The 16,722-nt window shown below is 44.8% G+C and overlaps 1 protein-coding gene across 1 annotated transcript in view; it reads right to left on the bottom strand.

The window, feature by feature from the left end:
* Window positions 1–15,982, bottom strand: part of LOC112411013 (tropomodulin-2) — a 47,068-nt gene extending 31,086 nt beyond the window's left edge. Inside the window, exons 1-3 of the mRNA XM_024761860.1 lie at window positions 15,880–15,982; window positions 2,608–2,802; window positions 992–1,148 (exon numbers count right to left, since the gene is read on the bottom strand). Of these exons, the coding sequence (XP_024617628.1) occupies window positions 992–1,148; window positions 2,608–2,733 (283 nt within the window). The 5' untranslated portion in view covers window positions 2,734–2,802; window positions 15,880–15,982. The remainder of the gene's footprint in view (window positions 1–991; window positions 1,149–2,607; window positions 2,803–15,879) is intronic.
* Between the last annotated feature and the right edge of the window lie 740 nt (window positions 15,983–16,722).

A 16,722-nucleotide genomic window follows, 5' to 3' on the forward strand; every position in this document is an offset into this window, starting at 1 on the left:
TCTACTTTACACTTCCAAAACTGCTTCTTGGGGCTTAAGATTTTTTTTACAAAACTAATGTGAGTACCATTACACTCTAAGTATTCAGTTAATTAGCCTACATATTCCTTTTTCTTTCCCCCTTACCCAAGCAGATTATTTTTATAAATTATGGTTACCTGCATGTGTTTCAGAAGCAAGATTCATACCTTTCTAATGACAATTTTCTTTCTTTTGAACTGGTAGCTTTTTTGTTGTTGTTGGCTATTCAGATCTTTAATTTCTCTGCACAACAGTCTGTGTTTTTTTTTTAATTTTATTGAAGTATAGTTGATTTACAATATTATATTAGTTTCAGGTGTACAACATAGTGATTCAATATTTTTATAGATTAATTCCGTTTAAAGTTATTAAAAAGAATGTTTATATTTCCCTGTGATGTACAATAGATCTTGTTGCTTACTTATTTTATACATAGTAGTTTGTGTTTCTTAATCTCGTACCTCTGTCTCACCCTTCCTCTCCTCCCTCTCCCCTCTGGTAACCACTAGTTTGTTCTCTATACCTGCAGCCTTCATATTCTGCCACGGTTCTATTTTTTTTTTTTTTTTTTTTTTTTTTTTTAATTAATAAACTTTAATTTTTTGGAGCAGCTTTAGGTTAGCAGAGGAAAGTACAGAGAGTTCCTGTGTCCCCCCACCCTTCCCCACACTCACAGCCTCCTCTCTAATGACAGCCCACAGCACAGTGTACATTTGTTACAGCTGATAAACCCACACTGACATCATTATCACCCCAAATCTACAGTTTACATTAGGGCTCACTCTTGGTGGTGTACAGTCTGTGGGTCTGGACAAGTGTACACAGACATGTATCCACCAGCCACGATTCTTTTTAATACTGAATCCAATTCGTGGTCTTATTTCCCCCTTTCAGGCCAGTTCTGTTACTTGACCTTCCATGACAATACCTTACGAGTACCTACATTCCCAGATGCTGCCTGTGGCCTTACCTTTCTTTTCTCCAGTGAAGGGCACAAAGTCTTCCCTGTCTTTCTGTTCTAAAGCCTCCTTCTCCAGGTACATGAGGAGGTGCTCGCGGTCAAACGGGCCGGTGGCTGCTTTCTGTGTCTGGTCTTTCTGTCGAAATCCAGCTGGCAGCAGTGCACTCTGACAAGACAGAGGCGTGAGCAGGAAGCAGGGTGTATGCCTGACTGACACCTGTTACCTCCCCTACCCCTGCTGTGTATGGGGAGATGTGGGTGTGAGCTGAGGGCTAGGGCTCTGGTATATCTTTGAGGCCCCACCTGCTCTAACATTCTGTGCTGAGACGGGGGCTCCTGGTGAGCTCAGGCAGAACACACATGGCTGGAGCAGCCTGTCTCCTGCAGCTGCCTTCTAGAACATGGTAGCAAAGACCAGCCACCCTTCACAACCTTTTTCTTCGTAGATCCCTCTTAGGTTTGGCCAGGTCTGTGCTCCCAGGCAGGTGTGTGGATGAGCCAATGCGACCACACTCTGTTATTTCTAACCTCTCCTGGGAAACATCCAAGCTGGTAAGTGAGTATTATGGTAGATGCTGATACCTCCTTGATTAAATATAGAGGTATCTTTCTTAAGTTTAAAAAAGTAAAAAAAGGATACTAGTATTTTTTTAAAGTAAAAACAATATCCAAATTATCTGGCATAATGGAATATCGTATAAATATTTTAGTGGCATTTTTATTTATAGTAAAATCACTATTTTAGATGCCTCCTATTCTATGTCTGAGATAATATTAGCAGGGCTGAAGAAAGTGCTTGCTAAACAATCACTATAACAAGGTAATTACCTTTTCAAGAGCTCATAAAAATATGAGAAGCTCCATTTAAATTTACCTGATATTACGGTTACATTTATTTATTTATTTATTTTAATTTCTTAATACTTAAAAAAAATTTGGTTTTGGCCATACCATGTGGTATGTGGGATCTTAGTTCCCTGACCAGAGATCGAACCCGCACCCCCTGCACTGGGAGCATGGCGTCTTAACCGCTGGACCATCAGGGAACTCTCTCATTACATTTACTTTAATCTATCCATTGTTGTGGGATCATCAAAGATTTCAAGTTGTTTATACATGTTAAAGAAACAAGATATAAAAAAGATCTGCTTTTGTGGTTAAAGATCTGGTTTAAATACCATCTCTGACATTTACCAGTATAGGATCTTATGTAAATTACTTCTCCTGGTGTGTCTCCTCATTTATGAAATGGGGATAATACAATTTATCTCAAGCGCTTCTGGGCCCAGCAGAATATATGAATCGTAGAGGAAACTCAGTCATACTTGTTTCCTCTCCCTCTTCCTTTCTTTTTCCGTAAGTCAGTCTAGTCCTTCTTTAGCCAATGGAAAATATTTTCCCCCATTGACATTAAACTGGTTTTTGAGAAATACAATTGCTGTATCATAGATGTGGCTACTGGGGTTCTCCATGGGTTTATAAAAGTAATGACCCACAGCCAATCAGGGAAGAACACATAATTTGCATTTAGAGATCAGGAATTTCTACACTATTGTTTAAGGACCACACCACACCGTTTATCCCATCATATCACTAACCACCTGCTTCAGTTCCAGGTCACTAACCTCGGGATCTAGGTCATCAAGAACATTTTCCAACTGTTTCAGTTCATCTTCTGAGAGTTTGCCAAGAAGCTCATCTTCATCAATGTTCTTGTATTTCTCCAGGTCTTTTTGAAAGGGGAGTGCCATGGTTTCCTATACGCCTTTCTCATGGGCCATGAACCTTTAACCGCACCAGCTTCCTGAGACTTCAGAATACTGCTGAGAAGAAAGAAACACTGTTATCTCCTTTGGGTGAACAGGACTTATTAACTAGCAGGAGACAGGGCTATGCTACGTGCCAATGGGGTCTGTCCCCTGACGAAAAACTCAACAAAGTAAGTAATATCACCTTCATTCGCAGAGCAGCCCGACTGCTTATAAAGTATTTTCATATGTTATCTCACTTATTTAGATCTTTACAATGACCTGGAAAGGAAGCCTGGACAGATATCGATATCCCATTTTACAGATGAAGATTCTCAGGTCGAAGGGGCTGAGCGCCTTGCTGGAGGGCCTGGAGCTGGGATGTGCCAGGCCCTTGAGTCCCTGTGTAGTAAGTGCCTTCCCACCAGAGGACTCTGCCTCCTGCTTTCTACAGAGAACAATGAAGAACAATGCACTAATTGTCAGGCAGTGTAAGGAGCAGACTTGTGTCTTTTCAGAGGGAGAGTGATGTGAAGAATACAGAATGGGGTTCATTCAGGAAAGAGTTTGGATGTCCATGTGAGAAAGCATCGTCCAGAACCTCCCCGGCAATTAAGCTAAGTAAGAGTCTAAAATCCTGGTACTCTCTCCACTTTTCTCCCCTCTTTTCTTCTTTTTTCATCTCCCATTCTCTTTCTAGTCTCATTTCCTTTTTGTTTCTTAAGCCATCCTCCCTAATTCTTTATACCCCTAGTCCATTCTTTTTTTCAACCTCCTCTTTTTATATCACCTCCCTCCTAAACTTCCACTCAAAACAAAATTTTTCCTCAATCCCTTCTTTCTGGCAGAGGATTTTACAGTTCTTCCCTCAAAAGATAATACTGCATTCAGGAAATAGCAATGCACTTAACTGATTGTGTTTCTCCTTTGGCCGTATTAATATCAAGCAGATCTTTCAAGGCAATGAATACTTGCTGTCAACCTACTATTTGCCAGGTATGGTTCTAAAAAACAGGAATACACAGATAAAACAAGATACGACCCTTTCCCCAAGGAGAACACAACTCAGTGAGACATACATACATAGGGATAATACCACTGGATAAGTGTGTGGACTAAGAATGCCACCTGCCATATCAGCAAAGGATGCAACCCTCAAACACTACAGCCACCCCCAATGGTGCACCCTCAGGGGACTCAGGATGGGAAAGAACAGAATACTGGCCCTAGACAGTTAAGGTGTATATCACAGGAATTACTTCAGTGAGCCCAGACTTTTGCATCTTCCCCTTGTTGACTTAAAAAAAAAAATACATGCACAACGTGAGACTTGCGAGTTAAATTTTATTTGGGGCAAAATGAGGACTGCAGACCGGGAGAGAGCGTTTCAGATAACTCTGTGAAACTGCTCCAAGGAGGAAAGGGGAGGAGCTAGGATATGTAGCAGTTTTGCAACAAAGAGCAGGTAATTGGGAACGTCAAAAGTTAAACCAAGAAAACCAGACATCTCAAGTTAAGGAATTTAGTGCTTTTCTATGTACGGGAAGATGAGTCTGGGCTCACTGAAATCTTTCCTTTGATTATGCACCTTGTCTATCTGGGGCCTGTGTTTTCACATCCTGAGTTTCCGCAGGGCTCGCCGCAGGGAGTGGCTGCAGTCTGCTGGCTGCTAGATGGCAGGTATTCTTTTCAGCCCTGAGTTTCCTCAGGGCTCACCAGCTCACGTTGGAGGGCTGCAACCATTGGTGACTGTGACATCCTCTGTTTATTGATATGGCAGGAAATATTCCATTTATAAATATTCCATTTATCATCCTACACAGAAAAGTGCTGAATTCATTAACTTGAGATGTTTGGTTTTAACTAATAGTAATCTTTTGATGTTCGGACTCCCTGGGTTTTCTAGCAAAAACCCCTATACATCCTGGCTCCTGTCATACACGGCTATCTGAGAAACTGCCTCCTGGGCTTCAGTCCTCAGAAAGTCCCCTGAAGAAAACATAATTCTCAACTTTTAGGTTGTGCGCTTTTTTTTTTTTTCAGTTGACAAGTGTTATAACAGAAGTCATGTCCACAGTAGGTTTAAAACACATGAGGAAATAATCCTTGGATGGGGATGGGGGTTTTGAGTTGACAATGAAAGAAGTTGTGTTTGAGCCTTGAAGGAAGAGGTCCTAAGGTGGGTGTGGGCAGGGAAGGCTCCTTCCAGGAAAACGGAACAGCATAAACAAAGGCACAAAGATAAGAAAGTACATGATGCTTGGTGAATGGCTGGTGTGGCTAGAGGGGAGCAGGGGGAAGAGGAGAGGAAACAACTAAAGAAGAAGGGACAACCGTGAAGGGCCTTTCCTATACGTCGTACCAAAGAACCTGGGCTTTATTCTGTTGGAGATGGGGAGTCACCACAAATGCTTAAAGTAGAGGAATTGATCTGAGAAGACCTGTTTTCAATAAGGTAATTCAAATGGTAAGAATGAAAAACAGGTTGTCATGGAAAGAGAATGGTTGTAGGTGGGGCCACTTAAGAGCTATTGGAATGTTGTTCCTCTGTCCTTATTTCAACTGCTCGCCATTTTCCAGTTTGTGATTTTTTATTTTGGTGTCTTTTCCATATACAACGTAACTCTCTTTCCCTTCCATCAACCCACCTTCTTTTAAGCTTTAATTGTAATATTCCAGTAAAAAAAAAATAAAGCCAAACCAAAACAAACAAAAGAAATCCTCTCCCACTAAAGTCAAAGAAACCAACTGGGTCATATACACTTTGTTCTGGTCCCAACTACCACTAATTTATTGTGTGAGTCTAAGAATGTCGCCTGCCATATCAGCAAAGGATGCCCTCAGCCACTTACAGCCATCCCCAGCAGTGTACCCTGAAGGGACTCAGGATGAGAAAGAACAGGATACTGGCCCTAGATAGTTAAGGTGTATATCTGCCAGGCTCTTAGCTTGAACTGACTGAATTACCCTAACCAATAGATTCTAAGATGCACAGTTTCCCACACTTAACACTCAGAAATTGTGTGTCCTGCAACTAATGGTCCTACAATTATTGTCGACCCAGCAGTGGCCAAGATGTCATACTTGTCATTGCCTATGTATGCATAAATAACAAAAGCACCAGCTTCAAAACTAGCAAAAGGTGTGTCAGGAGTTTGGAAAATATCTTAGGGACTTTTTAAAATAGTGGAATACTCTTTTAAAACCTAACATAATTTACAGAGTAGATTTAAGAGCCAACATCAAAGGCTTTTAGTTCTTTTACAGATTTTTTTTTTTTAATTACCACTCTTGATGGCACAGAGGAGATACTGTGTGGAAAAGACGAGACACTGATGAATATGAGTGATTCCAAAAGTTGGAGTCTGAACATGAAGGAGCTTTAAGAATATTAACCAGGGGCTTCCGTGGTGGTGCAGTGGTTAAGAAACTGCCTGCCAATGCAGGGAACACGGGTTCGAGCCCTGGTCCGGGAAGATCCCACATGCCACCGAGCAACTAAGCCCATGCACCACAACTACTGAATCCCGCGCACCTACAGCCCATGCTCCTCAACGAGAGAAGCCACCACAATGAGAAGCCCATGCACCGCAAGGAAGAGTAGCCCCTGCTGGCCACAAGTAGAGAAAGCCTGTGCACAGCAACGAAGATCCAACGTAGCAAAAAATTAATTAATTAGTTTTTTTTAAAAAGAATATTAACCCATTCATTTCCATTTTCCCTTTTTATGTATGCACAGAGGTGATATATTATTTTTTTAAATGTATGTGTATTCATAGCAGCTTTATCTGTAATAGCCCAAACCGTAAATAACCTGAATGATCATTAGTAGGTGAGCGGATAAACAAATTGTGGTATATCCACATAATGGAATCTACTCAGAAATAAAAAGTAATGAACTATTTTTTTTTTTTCTTTTTTTTTTTTGCCGTATGCGGGCCTCTCACTGTGCTCAGCTCTCCCCCGCTGCGGAGCACAGGCTCCGGACGCGCAGGCTCAGCGGCCATGGCCCACGGGCCCAGCCGCTCCGCGGCATGTGGGATCCTCCCGGACCGGGGCACGAACCCGCGTCCCCTGCATCGGCAGGCGGACTCCCAACCACCGCGCCACCAGGGAAGCCCAAAAGTAATGAACTATTGATACACACAGTAACATGGATGAGCCTCAAAACAATTATACTGAATGAAAGAAGCCAGATCAAAAACAATGTATACGGCATGATTCCATTTGTCTAAAATTCTAGAAAATGTAACCTGCTCTATATGACAGCAAGCAAATCAGTAGCTGCTTAGGGATGGGAGAGAGGTAGGGAGGGGAAGAGGCTTACGAAGGGGCATGAGGAAATTTGGGGGGTTTGATTGTGATGGCTTCACAGGTGCATGCATATGTCAAAATTCATCAAATTGCATCGGTTTAAATATGTGCAATTTGTTGAATGGCAGTTCAAAAAATCTATGTGTAAGTCTAAAACAGCTCTTCAATAAAGTAAAAAAATTATATTTTTAAGAAGGGTCACTTTTTTTTTTCTTTCTTTTTGGCCACACCGTGTGGCTTGCAGGATTCTTAGTTCCCTGACCAGGGACTGAACCTGGGCCCTGGCAGTGAAAGTGTCAAGTCCTAACCACTGGACCGACAGGGAATTCCCAAGAAGGGTCACATTTTAATTGGCAGCATTTTTCTTCTCGGTGGTATGTAAAATACAGGTGCATTTTACAACTGATGGTATCTTAGAGTTGATAAGACTCTATTTGCAGTTCTATTCCAGGATTCTACAACTATACCCCAACTTCTTATCTTCCCCTGAAACAGAATTGCTCTCCTGGTTTTCTGGATCATACTATTAATCTACCAGTCAGTCACTGCCAAAACTCAGACCACTTGAGTTTCTTTTCCTTCTTTCCCTGTGTCGTTGGTTAACACCTCCTGTGGATTCTTATTGCATAATACTTTTCACACCATCTCTTCCTGTCACCCTTGCTTTAGATCTTTGTTCTTTCAGACCTGGAGTACTCTCATTGCATCTTGAAAGGATTCTATTCTTCCCTCTAAGCCACCCAGAGCACCATGGTTAGATCATCTTTCTTCACACTGCTAACAAGCCACTTCCTGGATTAAGGATTTACAATGGCTCCCTCTTGTCTACACAATGAAATTCAGACAGTCTAGCATCCCAAACTCCTACTATTTGGCTTTGATCTGCACTTTCTGTTTTCTGTCTTCATTATTTTCCTAGGGAGCCCTCCAATCCAGCCAAAATTGTTTATTCGCTCTCTGTGGTCGGCAGAATAATGGCCCCCTAAAGATGTCCATATGCTAATCCCCAGAACCTGGGAATATGTTACTTTACGTGGCAAAAGGGACTGCGTGTGATTAAATCAAAGATCTTAAACTAGGAGACTGTCCTGGATTATCTGGGTGGGTGCAATGTAATCACAGGGCTCTTAAAATATGGAAGAGGAAGGCACAAGAGTCAGAGAATGAGATGTGATGACCAAAGCACAGGGACAGAGCGATGCAATTGCTGGCTTTGAAGATGGAGGAAGCGGCTGAGAGCCAAGAAATGTGTGCATCCTTTAGAAGTTGGAAAAGGCCTGGAAATGAATTCTCCCCAGAGCCTTCAGAAAAGAATGCAGCCCTGCTGACACCCTCATTTTAGCCCAAAGAAACCTGCTTTGGACTTCCAACCTCCAAAATTGCGCGATAATAAATTTGTGTTTTAGGCCCCTGCATTTGTGACAGCAGCAACAGGAAACTAATATACTCTCTTATTCATAGACTTCCATTTTCCGAGATCATTGTTCTGGGTATCTCGTTTGCCCTCCCGATTCACTTCCCACCCTGCTCTGTACCCTAGGAAGACGTTGTATTTACACGGCATCAAGGCTCCCTTGCTCTCTGGCTTCTGTTTGGCCAACAGGAGGCACTAGCAGGAAAATGGAGGGCAGGCGGAGAGGGAGGTTTGTCCAGAAGGGCCACATTGCCTACCAGGAAGCCCCCTCTACACAGCTGTCCCTACGCCCTTGCTGACTTCAGGCCTGGGGGTGGTGAAGGGTTCCTATGTGACTAGTGCCAGATTTCTGCCTTGTTGGATTCCTCAAACCCTCCCTACAACTTTGTAAATAGTCTCTTTATTAAAATTCCCTCAAATTATTCAGTTTGAGTGTGTCCTCTGTTTCTTGTTGGGACCTTGGCTGATATGGTAATATTACTTGGAATGCCCTTCTCTATTCTCATGGTCAATCCATGTGCTCTGCTTTTGAGACCTGGCTCAGATCCCAGCTCTGCAGGACCACAGAACGTCAGGGCTGAGTGAGGCCTTAATGATCATCCAGTCCAGCAACATAGATGGTTTTTCTGATGCCTCTCTGATCACTCCTTGGTCTCTTTTGGCAATTCTTCTTCCTCTACCTTAAATACTGGCATGTTACAAGATCCTGTCTTAGCATTTCTTTTCTTACACTGTAAACTTTCCCTGGGGAAACTCATCCCCTCCAAAGTTTTCATTATAATCCATAACCTGAAGACCCCCAATCCATATCTTTGATCTAGACTTTGTTCCTTGAGGGTTACGTCCATATATTTCCACTGCCGAACCAACATCTCTACTTCGCTGAATCAGCCATCTCAAATATCAGAAGTATTCACATCATCTTTCCTTCCAAATAGCTTCTCCTCTGGAACTTCCAATTTTAGGAATTTGGCCAAGAAACCAGGGAGCCATCCTTGACATCTTCTCTTCCTTGTCTCCTCCCCGCCCACCAATAACCAAATCTGGTCCATACCTAAACATGTTGCGAATCCGCCTACGTCACTTGCCTGCACTGCCTCATCCAGCCTTAGTCCATCTGCATCCATTCTCCATACAAATGGCCAAAGTGATCTTTTTAACCAACTCTGCCCTAGTTACTTAAAATCCTCCAGTGGCTTCCCTTCGCTTGGAGGGTAAGGTTCAAATTCAGTCTGACCTCTGTCATGCCTCATCCTGCACTGCACTCCCCATCTCCTCCTGGCTTCAGCCCCCTGGACCACTTCCAACTCCTGGATCATGCCTTATGTTGTTTCCTCCGCTCAAAGCACTCTTACCCCCTCTTTCTCTGGCTGACTGGTAGCCAACTCATCTTCCAGTCTCAATGTAAGCTTCAGTTCCTCAGAGAGGCCTTCTTCAGACCCCCAGGAAGGTCTGAGTCACTCCCTACCCCATGGCACACCCCTTACTCAGAGCTCTCCTTGACTTTATTACAATTGCTTGTTTTATCTCTGTCGTCCTTGCTAAGCTCTGTGAGGGTAGAGGCTGTATCAGTTTTAGTCATTGTTATAATCCTGGCTCTCAGCACAGGTCTTGACCCAGAGAAGACATCCAACAAGTATTGTGCAACAAATGTCAAAAGAAGGAAATGAGCTCAGAGAGGTCAAGTGACCCGTTGGTCCAGAGATCATTCCACCATATCCACAGCCTGCACTCTCTGTCACGGAACATTCTGAGGCCACCTAAACGCACAGAAGTTGCTCTGTTTCCTACATCTCGTTGCCTATGTCACCAGTTGAGTGTTCTTCCCTCTCTCATTATTTTTTATGTATGCTACATAAATGGTTCTCTCTCCAACTACACCACCAACTCATAGAGGACAGGGATGATGTCATAATTCTTTATACTCCTGGGCTTCTTGTACATACAGTCAACAAGTATCTACTGAAAGTCCACCTTTTCCAATGCTGGGACAAAAGCAGTGAACAGAACAGATGATATCTTGTGCCCTAACTGAGCTTACAGTTTGGCAGTGAGAGAGACTTTAACTAAGTAGTTACAATAACATGTTAATACTGTGTAACAGTACCTGTTAAAACAAATTGCATATGTTCTGCCAGTGCACGGAGGGGGGGGTCTTAAAGCCAGAGGAGAAAAAAAAAGTGTATCCTCCGGGAGCACAATTCTGATTTAAAGATTTGGGGGAAAGCTGGTTTTATTTTTAATAACAAATATAGATATACGTGAAAACATTATTCACATAGCTTTTAAAGTCAAATCACAGATTTCTAGCTCATGGCTAGCCTGCTTTAGCCCCTACCCAGGCCTCCCAGAGTTCGTATTTGTCCTCTTCGGAAAGTTTCCAAAGAGTTGCCGCAGCCTCACCTCCGGCAGAGTGTGTCCCATGGCAAGCTCTCAACATGCAACGAGAAACTAATATGCACACTGCAGTGAAGCAAGCGCCAAACAGAGCTTCCAGGAGTCCAGGTAGGCATGTACGTACACCAACCGGTTAGAAAATGGACAAGAGGAGCAAGGACTTGAGCTGAAGGGAGGATGACTTGGGCCCTCTGATAACTCTTCCTGTTACCAAAGATACAAGCCCGGAAAAGGAAAACAAGCAGTGTGGCTTCCTTCGCTTCTCTTTCCGGTACCTTATTTGTATAACTGTGGTATGAAAGAGGAAAATCAGATACGAAGTGCCCAGCCTTTGGCCCTCCCTCCCCACACGATTAGAACCAAAGCCAAAACAAGCGCCCCTATTTATTAAATCTGATCCAAACCAAAGACCAATTTTCACAAAAGAGTAAGAAAAAAATACTTGTAAAACCTAGTGAGAAGTTTTTTAAATGGGTAAAACAGTGCCATAAATTGTTCTGGAGTACATACATATCTGGGAAAGCCACAAAGGACTGCACATGGAAAAGACAGACCACCACGTAGCGAGGGGAGGGGGAGTTAATTGGGGAAGGAGGACTTGGGCTTCCACCGTACTGATGATGATTTAGTCCCAAGAGGGGTAGTCAGTAAGTGAGAAGTTCTTATTCTGTATTATATATCTTCAATATTTTATAGTAATCTCTAAGCAATCAGTGAACCAGTTTGCACAAGAGCCAAATCTACATTTTCTAAAACTAGGAAATTAGAAAAAAATCAGCTTATCAATATACCCTCCAACAAAACAGGAATTGATCCTATATATTTAATTCCTTTCTAGCTGCAGGGAAATACAAAGATGTGTACAAAACACATAGCCTGTGTTTTGGAATCTAGCTATTTGAAGATGGCCCATTCAAGTCTGTTTTTTTTTTTAAATAACCGAATGGCTCCTGCCATATCCTGGGAAATATCTGCAGGCGATGCAGGAGAGAGAATGGGGTGTGATGAGGAGGAATTTCAGGCAAAAAAATATGAGGAGGCAATTGGAAGGGGCAAGCTGAATGGGGAATGAGGAACACATCTTACCAGAATGAAGTGTTTGTCTCTGAGATCATTTGTTCTTAACTTCCCAATCTTACAACGCAAAAGTTGCCATAGCTCCAACTGCGCTTGAAAACTGTCTCCTTTTAAAACAATGTGCCCACCAGTAACCACCCCCTCCAGGTTCAGAAGAGGACAGAAGACAAAAAACATGGGCCTTTGAGTCAGCCAGCCCTTGAACTGATGGTTACAGATCCATGTGCAAGTGACAACCTCTCCAAGTCTCTGTCCCTTCCTCTGTAAAACAGGTAAAGAGCAGTACTTATTTCAGAGGGTGGTTCCCTCTGTTAACCTTGTCAGGATCTGTTGAACGTGGAGAGGCAGCACCCTATAGGAGCCCTGGGTCAGCACTGCCAGGTGTAGCAAGCCGCCATGGGTAGGCTGGCCAAAGTATGAGATAGGTTTCCACCTGGGCAGGAAGTTGCCAAGAAGCTTCCTGGCGGGGGCAGAAGGGCTCTAGCATGGAAGTCTCACTGTCTGCCCAGACTGCCACCTGGTTTCTAATTATCTTGGCAGGTCCTATTCCCTGCTGCTGCCCTACCCCTTTGTCAGGCCCTATTCTCTGTTTTCTGAGGAGTTCTTGTTTCTTGACTTCTAACTCCTTGCCTACCACATGGGTGTCTGGGTCTTTTTGGTTTTCAACTGCCTATTGGTTCTAGCCATGTCCCCTCATCTTGGCTTCAGGAAGTTATGGGCTTCTCACTTCCTGACTGGCACTATGGGTTCTCTACTTTTTGTCTTTTCTGCCTGCTTATGCATCTTTGACCCACCTATCTTCTCTCCTTCTCTGGCATCTGTATCCCAGTTAGGTTTTGATCAAAGCTTTGTTATGACTTACAGGTGCTGTGTGCACCTTGACTCATGACTGCTTATCAAGATGATATGCAAAATATTTAACTGGTATGAAATGGGCACTGTCCTATCAGAATGGTTGTCAGCTATCAACGACAGGGATGGCTGACCCTGTATATACTGGCTGAACAGTAGCCCAGCTCCCTAGCCTCAAGACCCCTCCCACTGCTCTGACAAGAGGCCTCCTGGTTCTTTCACTGGGCTGGTGCCTCAGATTGGCTCCTTAATCCTCATGTCCTGGCTCGGCATGGCTGGCCTTGCACCTTGTTTCATGAGCTCCTATTACCCACAGTCCTAGAGCTGACCTTCTCATTCCTACTCTACTCAGCCGTCACCAGGGAAACCCAGGAATACTGGCGACACACAGGAAAGAAATGGGGTAGCCTTGATGCCAAAACGGGGGCAAAACATAAAAGCATATATATATATATAAATCTCAGGTACAGGAAAAACATCCTTGCAGCAAAAGGTTCTGTATAAAATTAAGTGCTGTATCTTAAGAATTGGTTCTGTTTTCTCGGTCTGGTAATAGGTCATAGTTCTCTTCTGCATCTGCCTTCTATGAGCCTCTTTGAGCCACATGGGTGCAGATCTTGAATTGAGAGAGGAAAGGGATAGCACTTTCAGAATGGTTCTTGGGTAAGGCTAGAATTTCTAAGGTTTGGGAATTATTAATACTTTAAGGTTGGAGTTAGGGGATGAGATGTCTTAAGAATAAATGATTCATAGTAGTCAAGACAAACCAAAAAACAGAACTTCCCCTGACCCAACTCACACCTCCAATAGGATTTAAATCTTGGGAACTTGAAGCCACAGACTCACTGTGAGTCCCCCGCGGATCCACTGCTTTTTTCTGTCACTAACCACGCTGCCCTCTACAATCCTTTCCTTTGTTGACTTATTTATTTTATTGATCACCTCAATTTTTATTTAAAAAGTTCAAATCTACAGAAAATGTAAAATGGTACAATAAACACCTGTATACCACTCTCTTTAATTCACCACCTGTCATCACTTTGCTGCATTCTCGAGCATCCTCCCCAGCTCTTCAAATCCCCCTCCACCCTGAACCCACTGAAAGTTGCAGACGTCATGACACTGTGCCTCAAATACCCACATCTCAAAAGAAAAAGACAGTGTCCTACATGATCACAGCACCACCGCTGCACCTAAGAAAATGAAAAGTAATCCCATAATATTACCTAATATGCAGTCCGTGTTCAAATCTCTCCAATTGTCCCTAACTCATCGTTTATAGCTGTTTTTTATTTATTTTTTCTGATCTAGGATCCAAAGTTCATACATCCTGACTGGTTATTACTTGAATATTTTAAGCTACAGTATCCCATTCCCACCGTCTTTTTGGCAGGAACACCACACACGTGAAGTTATGACCTTCTTATTGCATCCCAACAAGAGATGCATGAGAGGTGTTGGGAAGCTTGATCATTCAGCTAAGGTGATGACTTCCTCATCTCTCCATTGTAAGGACACATTTTCCCTAGGTAATCTGTGCCGAGATACTTTGAAAAAATGCCGAGATACTTTGAAAAATGTGAAAATCCTATTCCCCAACAACCTTTTGCTCAAAGGTTTTGTACCCCTGGATGAATCCTTGCCTGAATCAGTTACATTAGGGTTGCATAGCACTGGTTTTCTGGTTCTCTCATTCCTTCTATTGTGTATTTATTATTCAAACAATGACCCATCAATACCCATCCTCTCTATCCTCAGTGTCTGTACTCTCTGCTTACTTTTTGCTGCGGTTTCCTCCCCACCTCCTTGCTGACCACATCTGACCACTCTGCCCAGCACGGGGGAGCCATTTGCTTCTCCCTTTACCTGCTGATCCCATCATTTCACCTTCAGCAAATTAAAAACAAACACGGAACATCCACAGCCTGTTGTTGTCTACCAATTTATAGTAATTTACAAAAAATAAAAGTTGTAATGCATATTTATTGGGTTAGACTGCAGAGAGTAGATAGAGGAAATTGGTTTTATTTTTTAAAAAATCAGGTTGCCTAAACCCTGAAAAATCTTTCCTCCTCACTAGGTAAAGCCGCTTGCTCTGTCACAATCAGGTTTTTGTAATGGTGTTGAACACCAGCACCCTCATCTCCTCAGTTCCCTGATAATGAGAGTCTTGGAAGAACAGACGTTTAGAAATCATGTGACCCGAATGCCCCGTTTTACCATGGAGGAAGAGGATAAGAGAGATGAAGGGACTTGTCCAGGGTCCCTCAGCTCCTTAATGGTAGAGCTGGAAATGGGTTTTATAAATACCTTCTCCGATGTTCTTTTCATTCCCTTCCCAAGGACCTGGTGATTCAGATGTTTAGTAGGCAAGAGGAAGCCCGTAGCATTCACAGCCTCCTTCATTGCTAATTTGCATTTTGCCCGCATCACCTTCCCACCTTTGAAAACTCCCTTTAGGAGCCATTAGTATTATTATTATTAAAAAGCAATTTTCATTTCTGCAGGTCAACAGGGAAAATTTTGGAAGACTCAAGGGAGCACAATGCTACCATTACTTTAACCAGAAAAAAAATGAGTCCTGAGAACCTGCATCAGGCCGCTCTCGGAACGCTGCTTTCTCGGAGGCTGAAACGCCCTGCGGGTGACAGCTCCAGCCGGAGTCTACCCTTCCCCGTCGCCTGCTCTAACGCTGCAGTGACAGGCATTAGGCTCCAGGAGCTTGTCAAACGTTAACAAGAGAGGATAAAATGGGGAACAAAGCCCAGCGTAGAAAAACCCGGCCCCGCAGCTCAGGGAGGACAGAGACCGCGCCCTCACTGCGGCGGCCCGGGGGCTGCAGAGACTGCGGAGCCGCACTGCAGGGCGTGGGACCCACACCCGCCGGGCGCCTCTCCTCCTCGCCGCCCCGAACCGCCCGTAGAGCCGAGGAGGCCAGAGGCGGCCCCGGCCTCGAGCGCCCGCCCGGCCGAGCGCAGACGCCGCGGAGCATCCTCCCGAGGGCAGGGAGGGCGCGGCCGCCCCACGCTGCGGGCCGGGGGCTGCGGACGGCGCCTCGCCCGGGCGGGCCCCCACCCACCCCTCGGCGCGCTCACCAGTCAGCGCGCCCATCCCGGAGCCGGCGGTGCTGGTAGTCAGTCCGTCTGCCCCGAGGTAGAGGGGCCGGCGAGCAGGGCGGCGCCGTGGCCCGGGCGAGCGAGGCAATCAACAGGCTGCTCCCGGCCGGGCGCGGCGCCGGGGCGCGCGGCTGCTGCGGAGCAGGCTGGGAAGCGTAGTTCGAGGCGGCGTGCGGCGGCCGCGCGGAGGCGGGACCCCGTGCCCACTGGCTGTCACCCCGGGCTTCCTCACCCCTCCCCTGAAGGTGTCCTCGCCCAGAATCTGCGTCCCGACCCCGTAACCGCTGTGCAGGCGAGGAGGACCTCAGCCTTGGGACCAAGCTGTGCGGGCTCTTTGGAGAAGCTCGGGGCTACGGATAGGGTGGGTGGCAAAGGCTCTCCAAGCTTGTGAGGAGCTGTTGGGTGAGTGACCATCTTTAAGTGGAAGCCTTGTTAACACCGGTTCAGAGACAGAGCAGGCCTGCCCTAGGTTTTATTGGCTTTACGCCGGCCTAGGGCGGGGCGTGGGGAGGAGTACCTGGGGTACATGCCTGGGGGTAGGGAGGTGGGGTGTAGCGAGGCCGATCTAAGGGTTGTGGGTGAGAATGTTCGAGAGCCCACGCACACGCAGTGGCGTCACTAGAGGAGAGGCTGGCTAATTTAGCCTCTCTGTGCCTTAGCATCCTTATCTGTAAGGTAGGCTTAAAGCTTGAAGACATGTTGTGAGGACTAAACGCATTTTAGTACGACAGACGCGCCGGGTGCATATGTGAAAGCACCTGTGTGTGGCACTTAGCACCTACTCAATAAATGTTCCTCGGGAGTTGCAGGGGAGACCCGGGC

This window comes from Neophocaena asiaeorientalis, unplaced genomic scaffold (assembly GCF_003031525.2).
Source record: "Neophocaena asiaeorientalis asiaeorientalis breed wild unplaced genomic scaffold, Neophocaena_asiaeorientalis_V1.1 scaffold506, whole genome shotgun sequence".
Classification (NCBI taxonomy): Eukaryota; Metazoa; Chordata; class Mammalia; order Artiodactyla; family Phocoenidae; genus Neophocaena; species Neophocaena asiaeorientalis.